The sequence below is a fragment of the Anser cygnoides genome, chromosome 10 (genome assembly GCF_040182565.1).
Source record: "Anser cygnoides isolate HZ-2024a breed goose chromosome 10, Taihu_goose_T2T_genome, whole genome shotgun sequence".
Lineage (NCBI taxonomy): Eukaryota > Metazoa > Chordata > Aves > Anseriformes > Anatidae > Anser > Anser cygnoides.
In genome coordinates this window covers 20471506-20488384 of record NC_089882.1, presented here as the reverse complement: position 1 = coordinate 20488384, position 16879 = coordinate 20471506, and the positions used below count along the sequence as shown (strand labels likewise).

The window sequence follows — 16879 nt, the reverse complement described above, 5'->3', positions numbered from 1 at the left end:
CATTTTTGAATTATTATGTAACTTGGTGGGAAAAGATGTGATTTATAAAAATTCATATGCTAGTGATGAAATAAAACACAGCTGGCAGTTACATACATTATAACACTTTATACAGTGGAGGCCATAAAAATAATGAAGTCTGAACCAACAGACTCATGTGCAACCAAAGTTCTAAACTAAAATATGCAGGCAGTTACTTCACGTGATCCCTTAGATATATTTTAAAGCCGCATACTCTTTTCCAGTGTGGTGCGTTTTTACTCAATAGATTCTTTCATATATGAAATGTGTGTCTTCTGATAATAAAAGGCAGTGGTGGTCTGCCTAGTATTCGTGAGATGAGTCTTAATCTATTTCAATTAAACCTTCAACTGCATAGGAACCACAATCTAACATAGTGTACACAGGCCATCTTTTTTCCACCTTATTTTATAAGTTAGATTTGGCTGCAGCTCTTTCAACTGAGTATTACAAAATCTTGAAAAGATCACAAACGTTCTCTGAATTTTACTCCTGTTTCCCTAACACCACCACCAGTAAAGTTACCTTTTCTAATGTTTTGCATAGTCTTTTTTTTTTTTTCATTCTGGTTTAACTATAGAAGTGAATTATTCAAACTTTGTGGAAGTTTCCTAAAAATTTTGGAGGTGGGAAGTGTGTTGTAGAAGCTTGATTTGCTTGCACTAACCAAAAGTTAATTTGGAGAAAGAAATATTTCGTGGAGCACAATAATGGTGGTCAGATTGTAGTGACTTCGAGCTTCTAGAAGTTCAGTTTTGATAACGTTCAATTTAGAAAAGCAAATCCATACGAGATGCCCTTATCACTTATACAGTGTAATCTGGAGACTAGATGGCACAGTATCTTTGGTGGCAACAAATGCATTTTTGTGACTTGCAGTCACAAAGATGAGGTTTAGCATCTGTATTTTGAGCTTTTCAGCATGAAGTCTCCTGAATGCACAGGAGGAAGGAGTTGGTGATACAAAACCTGTTTCTGGGCATAGCAGCCTCACCCAATATCAGGGCTACAGGCTGCGCATCTTTGCCACATAGCGCTGTTCGAATCCTTACTCCTTTAGCTGAATGTCTTCAGTTATTCTAACTGTCCAGAATGGACAGATCTTTTTCATCTGGAAGGCAGTGCTTGGAAGCCAGAAGTCTTTAAAACCACAAGCATCTCTTGTTCAGACATCTGGGTCTTTGTGATCGTCTTGGTGGAACTGTGAAGCAGTTGAATATTCATCCTCTTAACACCAGCATATTGTGGGTGGAAATGTAATTGAATAGGACAAGAACTGTGCGCTGTGGTTCATCATAGATGGCAGAATGTTAGCAATTTGATGTTAACTCCTAGGTACCAGTACCCTAGCATCTCAGTCACTGTGCATCAATGGGAATGAATCCATTTAAACGTGTTGGTTATTAAACGATTCCAACCTTTTGTTCTGAAATTTAAAGCCTTGAGATATTCCCTGCTCAGGTGTAACTGCCTTATGTATCTTCTTTGATTAGGTTCTTTCAGAGTTGTACTCGGGTTTACTTTTATCATGGAAAAACACAACTACTGGAGTGAAGTGGGCTCTGGAGTAGGGCAAATCACATGCCCTGGCAATCTTCTTATGTTTCTAAACTATGTAACATAACTCCTGTGCACAAAACAAATTTATCAAAGGCTCTGTTTTTCAGAGGAGATAATTCTTAGCTTTACGATATCAAAATATACTCAAGACCTTGCAAGACTAATTTTTAAAAGTCTATACTTCGTGGCTGTGTACTGGACTGTATTTATACAGCTTTTGTATTTTTGTGGTTGTAGAGATTACACCCATAACTCCTCACTTTGGAAAAATGAATACTTCCACCTCAAATTAAAACACAGGCACTGTAATATGAAATTCCTTTATTTGCATTGCATACTTCCTTGTCTCTCAAATGCTTTTTTTAAAATGCACTCACTGAAGTATAATCCTGCTGAACTAAAATGTGCTTTGTACCGTACTTCATTTTCTGCTGCTTTGTAAAGGAGAGGCGAGTTTATTTAATCCCCAAGTTGGAACATGCCTCTGTTTTTGTATGACCTCACTAAATTCACCTTGATTTACAGAAGAGTAATTAGGAACTTGATTTATGTAAGAATTACAAGTATGGGTAAAGTGGCTGGAGCTATACCAGTCCTTCTTAACAGATGAAGCTTCTTTGTTATATTTCCAAGGTGTATTTAGCATTTCATGGCAAGCCCGGTGTAAAATTAACCATATCTGGGCTTTGTGATGTAAGTGGAGCGCGAGTGAAGCGTGTTGTACCTTTAAGTGAAGGTCTCAGGCCTGACCTATGTTATGTGGGTTTCTTGTTTGTCAGGCTGGAGGCATTTTCTCATTTTCACAGTTCAGCTGAAAACAAAGGCCTCCTTATCCTTGCAGGGAGCTCTGAGAGCTGACATCAGCCTTTTCCCAGCAGGCATCATCTCTGCCTTAAAAGTCCTCGCAGGGAACTGAGGTCTGATAAGTTTCTGCTCATGGCACTTTGTTTGCCAAGGAGCAAATAACATCGGTAAATGCCAAGAGCACAAAAATCCTTTTTTTTTTTTTTTTTTTAATTTTTGACTTTTTCTTTTCTCTCATCGTTTTCTCTTTCTTTCTTTCTTTTTTAAAAGAAATGGCACCGTGCTGTTTTTGCTTCTCTGGCTTTTACTAGGAACTAGAAATTAGTAACTGAACTGCAGCATTTGGACAAGGGACAGTTATGGGTAATAGTTTATAGCTGTGGTGTGGCAATTTTAAAAATAGTTTGTATGCTAGCAAATTGTGGTTTCAAATCACTGTATTTACAGTTAAAATGAATTTGTCACAGACATCTTCAAAAGCATTCGAATTTTGTGTCACTGGTGAAATTGTCTGTAAAACTGACCATTTAAATGTGTTTTGAAGAATACTAGTATTTTTGTTCTTTGCTTGTAGAGTACGTCGGGCTGAAAGTTAGCATTTTTGGTTTGGGGCTGTGTACGGTACATGCAGTACTATGAATGAAATGCTTCTCTTGATCTGTTGGTCTCAATTGCTGTTTGGCATGGTGGCATAGGATCACAATATTAATTTCTATATGAAAATAACCATTACAAAATTTTGCAGCCGTTAAGTTAGAAGGCAAAGGCAGCGCCAGGGGAGGCTCGGGCTGAGGAAAGGTTTCTTCACCATGGGGCGGCTGGCGCAGGCTGCTGGGGAGGTGGCTGACGGAGGCCCCGGGCCCGGTGGCGCTCAAGAGGCATTTGGTGATGCCCTCAGTGATACGCCTCAACTTTCGGTTAGCTCTGCAGTGGCCAGGCGGTTGGACTCGATCTTTGAAAGTCTCTCCCAACTGAACTGCTCTGTTCTATTCTAAAAGAAAGGTCTACACATGAATAATTTATTTTAATGTGTATCGCTTAAGATAATGTTTAGTTTTAGACCTAGCCAAGCAGACCCAGAGACTTCTGTTTCAAATTATAGGTTGTGTCTTCACTTTTGTTACAGTGAAGAACCATGGCAAATCTGATTCATAAAGCCAGGCTAGATTCCTGGAGTTTGGAAGCTGCCATTGTGTATCACAAGTTTCTTACCATGAATATCCAATGGAGTTTGCTTACTTAAATATAACACTATAGCAGAAATTACCTTGGCGCCATTTTTTTAAAACCTGTCTTAAGCTGTCCTAGAAGTTACCTGGATTTGCAAATCACATAAAAATTCAGGTTAGGCCTCAGGAAATCATTTCATCCAGCCTCCTCCTCAAAGCAGGCTCAGCTGTGTTCTCTGCAAGCATGTACTAGCTCAAGGCAAGGAATTTTGTGTAAGATCTGAAGTACTTAATAAACAATATTCCTTTTTATAGGAGGACCCCATTACTTTCCTCCATACTGTTTTCTGAGCTGGGCTGAGAATGTAGGGTTGAAATGCTCTGCAGAAAATCAGGTCCCTGTGGTGGCAGAGGCTGGCTTCAGCTCCAAGCAGAGCTTGAAAAGATATAGAACTGGGTTGCAGAGGTAGTGTGGCAGTTTTCAGAAACGGTCTTAGCTGCTAACTACCCCTTTTTTGTTTCCAAAATTCATGGTATATTAAGAAGTATGTTTACACTGTCATTTTATTGTGACAAATTGGAATTAGGAAAACAAAACAAAACAACTCAGAACACCCAATGTCTCTCATTTGCTTGCAGGCATCTTCACTCGCTTCTTCTGACATGAATATATATGCCTTTAAAGTATTTTAGGGATTAACCTGGTGTTTTCAAAGAGATTCTGCTAAACCTGAAATTCTCTGTACTTCTAGTGAAACTGGTACAATGTGGCTGTCGTTGATTACAGTGGTCAAAGGATTACATAGCAGGTTTCAAATTGCTTTTCCAAGTTTTTTCTTTTGTCTTTTTTTGTCCTTTCTCCAATGCATTCCTTGAATGATGGACCAAACCAAAATCAACTGGATATATTTTCCTAATTATTAATGGAGATCACGCACTACACAAAATTCTTCTTTCCAACAAATGTAGATTAAATTGAACCTTCATAGACTGACTTGAAAGAGCTAATGTGTCTGAGTTAATATTTAACACTGAGTTTTGCAGAAGTTCTTTACCAAGGGGGCATTTCAGAAAATACTCAAGTCCCTTTCAGTTCAGAAGCCTGTAGCTAAACGTGTGTGAAAGGCTGGGTATGGACGGTTTCAGGGTTAAAAATTGAGGTTTCAGGGTTAAAAAATAAATATTTTGACAGATCACATCTTTCTGTGCACAACCAATAGGCTCCCAGTCAAAATTTGGAGCTATTTTTTAAGTATTTGGAGAGAAACAACAACAAAAAAAAAACCAGGCAGGATTAGTTCAGGTCTCTCCACTTTTCACGTGTCTCCAGTTGCAAATAGAAAGGTTTTGTTAGCTAGTTCCAGAACCCTACTTCTATATAATGTTTTCCACTTTAATTTTCCTCCTTATCGTAAAGTAGCATGACGCTTCCACAGGCATTTGTACGTTGAGTCTCCAGGCTGCCCTGGGAGGTGAAGAGCTGTGTCATCATTTCAGAGGCAGCAGCGCGGCGCAGGGCCTAACCCCCTCACCGGAGCAACACGGCAGCCTGTGTGTGCAGGAACAGAACACGCATCCCTCGAGCCCTGCTGTTGGTTTTTTATCCCAAGGGGCCCTTCTTTGTTTTCATTAACGGGGAATTTTACATCGCAGAAGTTATGTATCTACACCGGGGTGAAATTCAACACCAGGCCAAAAGCCGGATATCTAGCGAGAGGCAAGAAAAGAACCAGTAACATTTACAAACATATTCTAGATGTATATCATAACCATATGGAAACAAAGGTTTAATCTCACATTTTTATTTAACCATTTTCCCAGATGTTTCCTGCAGTTTGACAGATGTACCATTTACTAGAAAGTTGCGCTCTTGAGAATTAGAGTGTTATGGACACGGTTGCTATAGACAATGACTCGGTAAGGGTAAGAATCGGAATAAAACGCTACATTAATCTCTACTCGAAGAAGGGCATTTTTTCCCCCAGACTGAACGCGCTGGCCTGCCCAGCCGCCTTTCGTTTTCTCTCCTGCTGCGGCGCGGTGCAGAGACCCGCCGGCCGCCCTCCGCCGGGCCGGGCCGGGCCGGGCCGTGCCGGGACTCTTATCGTGACGAGGGGCGGGCCCCGCGCCGCCGCCGCTCGCCAAGTCCGGGAGGCCCCGGGCGGCCTGGGGGGGGCGCGGCGCTGCCGGCCGCGGGCGGTGCCGGGCACGGGGCGGGCCCTGCGCCCCGCCGGGCCGGCTGTCGGCGAGGGCTTATCCCGACAGAGGAGCGCCGGGGCCTCGCCGCGATTGAAGTGCGGAGGCTTTGACCTCAGCCGTTTGGCCGCTTCCCCCGGTGGAAAATTCTGCTGGAAGCCGCCACGCTTTGTAGTTGCCATGCTGTTGAATAAACGAGATACCCGTGTCCACGCTGCCTGCTTGAAACCTGGCAGGCCTGTGCATTTCTCGCATAGCTCCTCCAGCACCGCAAACTAACGCTGCAGCACAGTGCTGCATAGGTGCTTGTCCGCAAGGTACATGTGGTGCCCACTAGGTAAATGTGCCCAGCAAGGTACGTGTGGTGCCCAACTAGGTAAATGTGCCCAGCAAGGTACGTGTGGTGCCCAACTAGGTAAATGCTGTGCCCAGCAAGGTACGTGTGGTGCCCAACTAGGTAAATGTGCCCAGCAAGGTACGTGTGGTGCCCAAAGGTGAATGCTGTGCCCATGAGCCCGAAGCTCCCTGTTCACTGGCTGCCCACAGGCCTATGCCTGGAGCTGGGCTTCACGCGTCCCGTCACACCGCCGGAGTGAATAGAATAGGAGAGGGGGGGAGGTGGGATGATTTCTACAAGCCATGAGAAAAACTTTCCAAAACATCTGGGAGAAGTCTCAGAACATGCTAATTACTGCTTCATGTAGCCTTTAATGTGGCACAGATGTACAGTTGCTGCAAGTAACGGGGCAGTCACACGTTGCAGTCAAGTTAAGGTCGATTCCCCTGCTCCTATCAAAGTCCCGCCGTTGTGGTCCTTGGCCCTCACCGCTGCTTGTGGCCTGTGTGGGCACGCGTTGCTTCATCCTGTCTGAGAGAAGGAGCGATGCTTCCTGACCCTTGCTGTCACAGGTTTCACATCAGTAACGTTTAGTATTCACAAATCAGTCTTTTAGGAAGGGTGGAAACAGAAACCCCAGATGCTTTTCCTTGTGATCTGTTTTTCTGACTGAAGTTTCCCCTAAGCCAGAAGCGAGGTGAAGCTGTTGACTGCAGAATTTGACAACCTTTGGCTTGGGCACTTCGAACCCAGGAGTAACTGATGTGAGGTGCTGCTGCTGTGGCTGCTTTGGTTATCAGCTTCTCACAGGAATTATTTTACTATATTGCTAGGAGTAGTTGTGCAAAATGTAATGAAGCTGTTAGTGCATTTACAGTGCTTCTAGAGGTTTCAGTAGTTCAGATTTTATTAGCAATTACAAACAGTTTCAATAAAGTTTTAATGAAATGTTTATTCCTTTTATAAAACAGCCCATGAAAAATCTTTAAAAAAAAAAAAAAAAAAGGTTATTTAAACACCATTTTTTGTCTAAAGCTCTAAAGCCTGGTTTTTGGATATTTTTGAAATCTCTGTCTGAAATTGAATGAATGTGCATTCTCAGCTTTCCCTGCTTCACATCTGCTAATGTTACATTGTGTATCTGAGGGATAGAGACCGTAATTTCTAGGCATTAATGATCCAGGCCCTTTTTCCTTTTTCTCTTAAGAATTGTTCAAGCTGGAAAATGAATCTCTATAATCCTATCTCCTGACAATTTGACACAGTTAATTCCAGCACTCTGACCTTATTTCCAGAACGGCTTGTGTTGTTAAAGCTCTTCCTAAGTAAACTTTCCGTTCTCATGTTGACATCTTTTACTTTGCACTTCGTGTATTTGAAGAAAATGATTAATCTGTTCCTCAGCCCTATGAGTCCATCTGCTGAAGTCTTCTGTGTGACTGAACTAACTAAAATCCATACGCTTTTGCAAATTTGGGGTTCTTGGATTGACTTAAGCTGGTTTCAACTTTTACAAAAATCATTGCATGACAGGTGTTAAGTAATGAATGCAAGTATTTTTTTTTTTCAAATCAAAAAGTAGAAAATATTGTAAGAAAATTTAACTGCCATTTTTTATTTCCTCTAACAGTTCTGCACAGTTTCACCATTGAGTTTCAACACCACCAAGTTTTCCCAGAGCCTGCAGAACAGACTGATGTACCCTGGCAATATTGAGCACACATGTATGTGGCTAATCTCGTTGCACTAGGGCATGACCCGCTGCCGTGTGTATTTTATATGCAAGCTTTCTCCTGACATTGGCCCATAGTTTTCTCTGTGTGATCATAAATAGTTTTTACAGTATTTTCCAGTGACTCGGTATAAAAGGTTTGTTGCATGTGCCAAGTTTGACTTCAAAAGGATGTTAACATGGCTGAAGTATAAAAGCTGCACGTGACCCAGCACATGAATGAGCAGAATGTAAGAGGAATTGCCTGCCAGAAGTTCTTGGGTGGGCATTGCAGTTAGCTATGAAATGATTAATTTGTACCCATCTCTGAATCTTTCCAGTAACCCCTCTGACCTTCTTTTCTCCTGGAAGCCTCTTCACTCTTTCCTTAAACTGTTGGATTTTCCTTCCTGTTTGTTAGAAATTTTAGGGAAAGTTTGAAGTGTCTCTGTAACCTCATCTTTTATCGCTTGCTTTTCTGGATGTTTTTCTCCTCCGAGCAATTCAAAGTGCCTTATGGATGTGAAACAGTTCAGACTTATGCACAGATAGTTTTAATTTCCATGCCGGTGGTGACTTCCCTTTCTAGATCAGGTCTTTCTCATCCCAATATATGCGGTAGCCTGACTTGCACTCCAGATGTCAACATTGGGTGGCTTCCTTCTCTTTCATCAGCTTAATTTGACTTTCTCAGAATTAGATTATTGTGCCTTCAAGCACCCAGGTACTATGGTGACTTCTGTATAATTTGCTTTTGAGAAAGAAATGAAACCTTAGTTCTGGGTCCTCACTGGCAAGCCTAGGGTTGAGTGTCAGGTCTGTATTGATCTGTATGAGGTTTGTCGTTTTACTGCAGATATCTTCCAAAAAAAAAAAGTACTCTGTAATTTCAGTACCCGTGTCTTGTAAGGACAGACTGCAGCCTCTGCAGAGCCTTTTTTCAGCTCTGTAGCATCCACATCTTCTGTCTTCTGGTCTTCGCAGTTGGCAGAAATGGTTCTTCCCTTATGCATTTTTTAAGATATTGTGTGTTTTTTCAAATGAAACCGGAGCTACTTTGTTGTTGCTCTTTGAGTAGAGGTATGGGGAGGTGACTGCATCAGGTAAATCTTAAAGGTTCGGTTATTTCTCCTGTCGCCCCTCCAAGAAATGTGCTGTTCTGTGACACTGTGATAAAATAATTAGAGCAGGGAAGCCAGGGATATCATGTCACAGGTTAAAGAACCAGAAAGATTTTTCTCTTTGGCTAATGAGGCTGGCTGAGTATTTTTTTATCCCCAAATCCCTAAAAACCCAGAGCAGATGAGAGCTGTAGTCAGATGTTGGTTTCCACCTAGATCCCAAAGTTTAACAACATGTTGAAGAGATGAAATGGGCTCATGTTTACATTCCTGAAATCGTAGCCACAATGGGGCATTTTAAGAAACTTTTTTATAATTGCTGCAATGTCCTGTTATACTTGGACACTTGTTATTGCGGTAATACTGAAATGCTTGAACTTTCAGTCATTCTACTTTTTCAAATGTTAGGGATTTGTCTTTTTTTAATTTAATTTTTTAACAGGCTAATTCATATATACTGTTACCTCAGCAGAACGAAATAGATCACTTACCACTTCAGATTTTTTGCAGATATTTACTATATATTAAAATTCGCTATTGACAGCTCAGGTATAACCTCACATAAGACCTCTTCAAAAAATGATGGTACTTCAAAATAAGCCATCAGGCTGGCATCAGGCGCTAACTTGAGGAGGTTTGGAGGTGAGTGAGCAGCCAGCAGAAGAGCGGAGCAGAGATAGCAGTGGGTGAGCAGAGACTCGGGTGATTTCCTTTTTTTGATGTAAGTAGGATCTGGGATTGCGTTAATTGATTTTACTGTACCTTAGATTTAGATTTCAGTTTTGTGGGTTTGGCTTTTGACTAAGGTCTTACATCATGCGGTTCTCTTGCATTCTTTCATACTTGTGAGTATTACACCTTCAGGAAGCTCTTCTGTATCACTTGCTGCCTGCAGTCATGGGATGCTCCTTCATATGTTTTACTGCTTATTCTTTATTTCTTTCTTTTACTGTGATTTATTGTCTCCTGGTTGATTACATTTGGAAGTAACTATCCAAGGTGTTTAAACTCTGAAAAATCTTGTTTTAGCGAGGATAAATTTAGAAAGTCTGACCTATATTTGTATGTAAGGTTATCCTATTTCTTGTTAATATGTTTCAATTGTTTTGTTTAAGTTGACTTCTCATCTCAGAGGGTTTGCCACTGGCTGTAGCACTAAGCTGCAAAAAAAAATAATCATGATTTGAATTTTTATGGGAAGGAACTGCAGCATTCTGATTACAGAGGGTGAAGAGAGCAGGGGGGAAATCAGTAGTGCATGCGTACTTCTGAGCTTAAAGAACTTGTGTAAATATGATGCTTAACTCTCCAAACAGCCTGATGGTCAAGTTGAAAAATTCAAAAGAACAAAAGCTCTTTTCAGGGAAGAGTGAAGTTTAATTATAGGTGGCTGGAGAAGCTTTGAGGCAGTGCTTAACTTCCTGGGTGCCTTTGCTGAGTTGTTTCTAGCCTGAGATGGTCAGTGAAAACTTTGCCACCTGCTTCTCCACTAGAATGGGGGAAGAACTGGCAGATTTGCCAGATGTAGACCTTGGTTAAAGATCCACTGGGCAGCCAGCTGGATCGGGAGCTGCTGTGCTGCAGGGCAGTCCTAACACATTCTCCAAAGCCACAGCATAGAGCTGCTGTAGCAGTGCTGTGAGAAGGGCATTAGCTGAGCTCAGTCACCCGTTTTACCTGCCTTGGGCAGAACTAGAGTTTTAGGTAGGGCAAAAGATTCCCTGCAGGGGGGATGCACCAAACAAGTAACGCTGAAATGGCAGCAGTGGCAAAAAAAAAAGGGGGAGGCGTTCTTTATCTTTGTTAGGAAACCATATCGGATGTCCAGAGAACATGTCCATGTTCTGCGGAGGAAATGGTTCTTGCAAAAACAATCATCCGTTGCACATTGCCTACATGGAAGCTTTTTGGGATGGAGTGCTAAGCCATAAAAAGGAAGGGCTACTCAATGTAAGAGGGAGGCACAGAGCTTAGAGAAGGGGATGGAAAAGGGTCGTGTACTTAGGTGGCCGCCAGTCAAGGGAGACAGGGTTTGAAGAGCTGTTTGGGCTGGTTTTTCATGTTGTGAATGCTTCAGGTAATCGGCTGACACATGGCAAGCAAACTGCTAATATTTTCAGGTTTGTGTTGTGTTGTTTGTTTTTCAAGGAAATTTAGATGGCTTAAAAAATATATGAGTAAGGACAACTTAGGATTTTCCCCCTCTGGATATATATCATTGTATTTTGCAATGTCTTCTGTTCCTGTTTCGCTACCTCGCAATAACAAGCAATGCATATAAATGGCTGGTTCTGCAGGAAGTGATCCCCACCATGTGGAGGAGGCACTTTGTATCAGTGGCCTATAAATCCTTAAGTGGTGTGTAACAAAAGCAGCTGTCCTCTTTCAAGCCTAAGTGTTAGTGAATAAGTACTGTAGATGATGTCAGAAAATGAACATTATAAAGGATGCCAAAAATAATAATATTTGAATTAAGTTACACAAATGAAATAGTTTTCATTTAGCAATAGTATGCATTGTGTTTGTGTGAAGAAAAACATCTTACATGCTAATTAAGAAGCAATGTAAGTGGATACTTGTTCTTTCTGCAAGAGAAACACACTCCTACAATACAACCATTTCAAGTTAGAGCTCTGTTTCTGCCAAAGGGAGTGTGAAACGTCTGTGATTTCTTCACTTGGAGGTACAGTAATACTTTTGGCATCTGTTCCTTAGCAATCTAAAGGCTGGAAGTGAGTGTAAGCAAAACTGTCCCCTTCGGTGGGCCTCTCTTTTTCCTTTTCCTTAAGCAGTTGGCAGAGTTAGCCTGTTCCTCCAGGACGAGTGTGAATTACCGCTGCTTGGTGCCAGTGGACAGAACAGCTGCGTTTAAAGGTTGTACAAAAAATATCTAAGAACAATGCATTTTAGCTACTTCTGAACTGCTTCCTGCAGAGGACTGAAACATTGCTTTCAATTACCAAACGTTGAGAAGCGAACTGAAGCAGGCTTTCAGCTAACAGTCAGGATGTGTGTGGTTTTGGTATGACATGCATCTGAGCACATGATGCTTGGTAAGTGCTGGAGCCTCGGTTATGATTCATTGGGGAGAAACATGGAAAACAATGTCTGTTTTTCAAGTGCTGGAGAAATGAATTTAAGGTTGGAGTCATGTATAATTTTGGTAAAATAAACCTGCAAGTAGCTTGGATAACTCCGTTAGAAGGGAGGTAAGGGTGACGTGTAAGGCTGCGGCACTGCTGTCCCACTGCCTGATGCTGGCTTAGCTTCCCCCTGACACCGAGAGCCATGTTCCAGCCTGTGGAGATGCACTGGCAGATGCATCTCTAAGACGGGGTCCAAATTAGGTGACTGATGAGTTTTAAGACAAAGTGGAGTTGGGGGATGGTAAAGCTCTTTGGAATTTTCAAATTATTTTCCAAAATTATTTTCCAAACATGGCCAGAAATCCTCCTTTGTAACTTTCTGACCTTGCATTTGAACTAAGAGATACTCGTTCAGCACGTGGGGAATTTTGAAGCTAATTCACTGTGGTGAAACACAATTATCATGAAACACATGCAGTTCTGATTGCCCCTTCAGTCAAAGCATCTAACATCAGAACAAGAACAGAGCGGTTTTCCAAAACAGAATTTTCATCGCTGTAGTCAGAAGAAAAAAATACAAAATATCATAATGAAATATTTACATCGAATTCTGTTTTCACATAAGTTAATAGAGTAATAGTTTTTGTACTGTTCCTGTGGTCTGGCTTTTTAGCAAGAACAGAACTATTTCTAATTTACGAGTTGTGTGCCTCTTTTATAGATAGCCAAATTTGTACTTCCTACATTTTTCAGATTACTTTTCTTAATAACAAAAAGAGAGAAAATTTTCAGTTGAATAAAGGCATTTTTAATAGAAAATTATTTTTAAAGCTATATTTAAAACTTATTTAGTAATATGAAATTGATGAATTTTACATACAGTAGTTTTACAAGTGGAGTCAGATGTCTGTGGGATTTGCTATTTATAGTGAAACAGGAGGGACTGCAGACTGCTGGTGTGCTTCCACAGGGGCAGAGCTATCACGTTCCTATGCTACGGAGTGCCGTCAAATTCTGAGCTGGCCTCAGAAAAAATAATACCTGATGTGGATGTAGGAACTTCAGGTATTTCTCATTTTTGCCAAGACTATTTATCTTAAGGTAGATGTTGAGCAGATTTTTGAGTATAAATTGTTCTCAGTCTGGAAGAGTTGTTGCTGCGATGTAGGAGGAGGGAGTTACTTGCCTGCAGAAAGGATCGGGGTGGGGCCTGCTGAGGTTACGGAGATAACTCCTTGCTTTTAGGTACCTTGCGGGAAGGTCTGCGCTACTCCCTGCCTTCACACTGATCCCATTGCCCAGTTTCTTGGTCCCTTCTTCTTCAAAAATGTTTGCAGGAAACTTCATTCTTTTTGGCAGCAAAACTAGCAGTCACCAGTGTTCAGGGCCGTGACTACTTGTTTGAAGGAGGGGTGAAATACTGTGTAAAATGGTGAATTTATTTTGCTTGGGAATCCGGTAGGTCTGTTCATCTCTGGCCACTGGACAGCCTTCCCCCTGCTGTAAATGCAGCTCTAAGAAGGTGAAATCACAGTTCTAAGGAAAAAACAACACAAACTGGTGCAGCTGCATCTTTGGTTTCATTTTACAGGTATTTTTGGTGGAGAGAACAAAGTTCTTCCTTTGAGAACTAGCTCATGCTTACTAAGACAAAGTATAATCGTTCTGACATTCTGAGCAGGGATTATTTTTTTTTTTTTAATTTGAGGCAGTGGAAAGTAGGAATCTACTGTAGCTGTATTTGGTTTTGTAGCCTCCGAATTGTTATTTAAATTGCAGCAGACCAGTAATATTTAGTTGAAAAGCAAGATTTTGGCTTGCAGACACCAAAGATAGCACATTGCAGTGAGAAGAATGAGCCATCCCTACACAGCATCACCGCCCTTCTCACTTGAACAGCGATTTTGGCGCTGCCTTTCCACGTGTTTCGTACCAGGCTCTCTGATGGCTGTTGCCCAGGTATGAAAGCAGTCTGTAAAGTCTAAAAGTCTAAAAAAAAAAAAAAAAAATACTGTTTGTGAGCTTGCTTCTCAGGGGGTAGTGAAGGATTACAGTTTGTTAAGCGTTCATTGGAAGTCTTCTGCACTGTAACTTAAGATGAGGCTACTGTACTTTAAATATAGACTCAGTTTTGCTGCCACTGAGTCACACACTTGCATCAGTCATTGGCTCAGAGCAACGCAATCCTGAGCTTTCTCTCTTCTGAATGCTGATACTGTAAAGTAGTCTTGTGTACTGAAATGGTACCAAAGCTGGCAAAAGACCTAAATGTAACACTGAGAATGTATTTCCTTGTGGTTTGTGTGCTGCTTTGTTGCATCTAAATCTGGCCTATAAAGAGGGATTCAAGAAACACGTGATTTTCAGAGAACATCTTGGGCACCAGCTGTGAAACCTTAAAGGTGAGGTTTGATGGTTGGTTCTGCTAATCTGCAGCTTCTCAGTTAAGGGACAAGCGATAGCCAGTGGGGCAGGGGGCTGAACGGCTGCAGATTGTATCCTTATTCTGTTGACTGTTCCCCATGTAACTCTACAAGATTTTTCTATAGCATTTTTGTAATAACTCTGGGGTTCCTTATTTCCCTCTGTTTGCAGGGCTTTCCCCCCCCCTTCAGCTGTTAGCATTCCTTTTCTGAGAGACTCTCGGGGGTTGAAATAGGCAGTACCTTCTTGGGTTGTAACTTGTTCCAATATTGGATACTATTCGTACATCAATATTTCCATTATCAGAGAAAACATTTTTCTATTTCTTTTCTGTCTTTGCCTAACATTCACCAGAGCACTTTTTAAGATTGTTCCTGCATGTTAATTTGCTATGATGCACTTAAAAATTGGGGGAAAGGCTTGTAAATGTATTTTACCCACTTCTGCTGTAGACAGGACATTCAGGGAACTTCAGCAAGAGCTGCTGAAGACAGAACGTGTTTTCCATGGAACCAGCTTTCTCCCTTAGTTCTTGTTTATGTGAAGGACGGGCTGAGTTTGGTATTTCCCACCGAGGTACTGGCTGTAGCAGCGTGCAGTTGGGGGCTGTGCCAGACTGCCAGGCGTACCCATGCTTACCTTGGCATTTGCCAGCAGCTGCGAGTGGCTGCCCTCACCGAGGCGGAGGAAGCACCTTTCCTTTGATGCGCTGCTTTCCCTTTCGTGAAGGGGTGAACACTTGACACCGTACGTTATGGGTATATGGAAACTGAAATATCTCATGAGTACAAAATCAGTTTTTGTTAATTGCAATGAGTGATAGCCTAACTGCGCGAGTACCGCCACTGAGATTTACTGTTCAGCAGGAGTTTGAAATGACTCTTTTAAAGGCTAACTGCAATAATCAGATGTGCAGTGTAGTGTGCTTCTTTCATTTGCTGCTCTGAAAATTGTGCTTCCTGCTTTGACTCACTGTATTTGTTGGTATCAACCCATGTCTCTGGAGTAAAATAAACTTTTGGACTTCAGCAATGCTTAGAGAATACTGCAATGTTAGGAGGCAGAGCTGGACTAATGGTATTTTGAATGTGGGGGTGTCTGATCTTAACAGATCAGTTATTATCAGTTGTTATTTTAGCTCACTGCATTTAGATAAATATCTTAAGAAATTATAAAAAAAAATCTGAAGAATTCTGAAAAAAACAAGTTGGTTGCCAGAGCTTGCAGGTGTGAATCATTTGCTTGTCTTTGCTGGGAGGTGGCTGGATAGACCAGGGTTACCGTACTGAGGGATGCTGCACACCCCCACCCCCAAACCAAGCAACATGCCCTGCCTCACCTTTCTTAAAGGGATTGAATGCTGCGTGTGGCATTACAGCGTGTAAAAAATCAGTAAGCCCTTTGACTTTTTTCTCTTTCATGTACTAGAAACAAGACTGCCAATGGAGATTACCGGAAGGAGCACAGAGAGAGGAGTCGCAGCCCAATAGAGAGGGCTGCTGCCCCAACGATGAGCCTTCATGCCAATCACACCATGTACGCCTCAATCCCAAGCTTGACCATGGATCAACCTCTAGCACTGACCAAAAACAGCATGGATGCAACCCGAACAGTCGGCATCACACCTACACTGACTTCTGTGGAACGGCAGCAGGTACTGGCTTCTAGAAGCTCTGGGTGGTTGTAGAAATCCTTGCTGTAGGCACAGGGAGGACTTCCCAGACGTAAGTAGAACATGTTGTGAGCTACAACAGTAGGCGATACAATTCTTAGGCAAAGCGTATTTTAAAAATGCACAACGAATGCCACAGCTCAGTGTGTTCTATGTGAATAAGTTCTGGTATTTAAATGTACGTCAGAGAGTTCTTAGCCGCCCTGCTTCTTCTGATGCTTTGCTAAGCTTTTGAACCCATGTGTTTGAATTGGGAATGCAAAGTCTGAGTTGCTCTGTGGATAAGCAAGGCTCCAGTACCTGTTAGGCAATGACCGATGCAATTCAGAGGTAAAGAGGGTTTTTATATGTGCTCCCACTGGCAATCCAGGACTGCTGTCTACCAGCTTTATCCTGCCAGGACTGCTGAGGAAGAGGTGACAGAAAAGGCATTAAATAGAATTTTGCACTGAATTTTTCAAGTGAAAGAAGGTGGAGTGACTTTAGTTGTCTCAGCTGGCCAGAAGCATTCACTGTGTTGTTCCAGACCAGTGTTGGATCACTATTTCATGATGACTTTTCCTAAAGCAAAGTAATGATTTTTGATAATGTTACACTTCATTTCCATGTGCTGGAGTGTTTTTTGTTTTGTTTTTGGCTGGCTGGTTGGTTGGTTGTGTGGTTTTTGTTTTTTTTTTTTTTTTTTTTTTGCTTGCCATCATATACATTGTATTTGTTTTCCTTGAGAACTGCTGAAGATGAGCCATCTCTGTGCAAGTTATACAAAAACAGTTTTCTT

General features: G+C 41.7%; 1 protein-coding gene across 3 annotated transcripts in view; it reads left to right on the top strand.

Annotated features, from left to right (window-relative positions):
- Positions 1 to 16879, top strand: part of VGLL4 (vestigial like family member 4) — a 92002-nt gene that overhangs the window by 68008 nt on the left and 7115 nt on the right. For all 3 annotated transcript variants that reach the window (XM_048046150.2, XM_013187694.3, XM_013187696.3), the window contains one exon: positions 15858 to 16083. In XM_048046150.2, coding sequence (XP_047902107.2) covers positions 15858 to 16083 — 226 coding nt within the window. The remainder of the gene's footprint in view (positions 1 to 15857; positions 16084 to 16879) is intronic.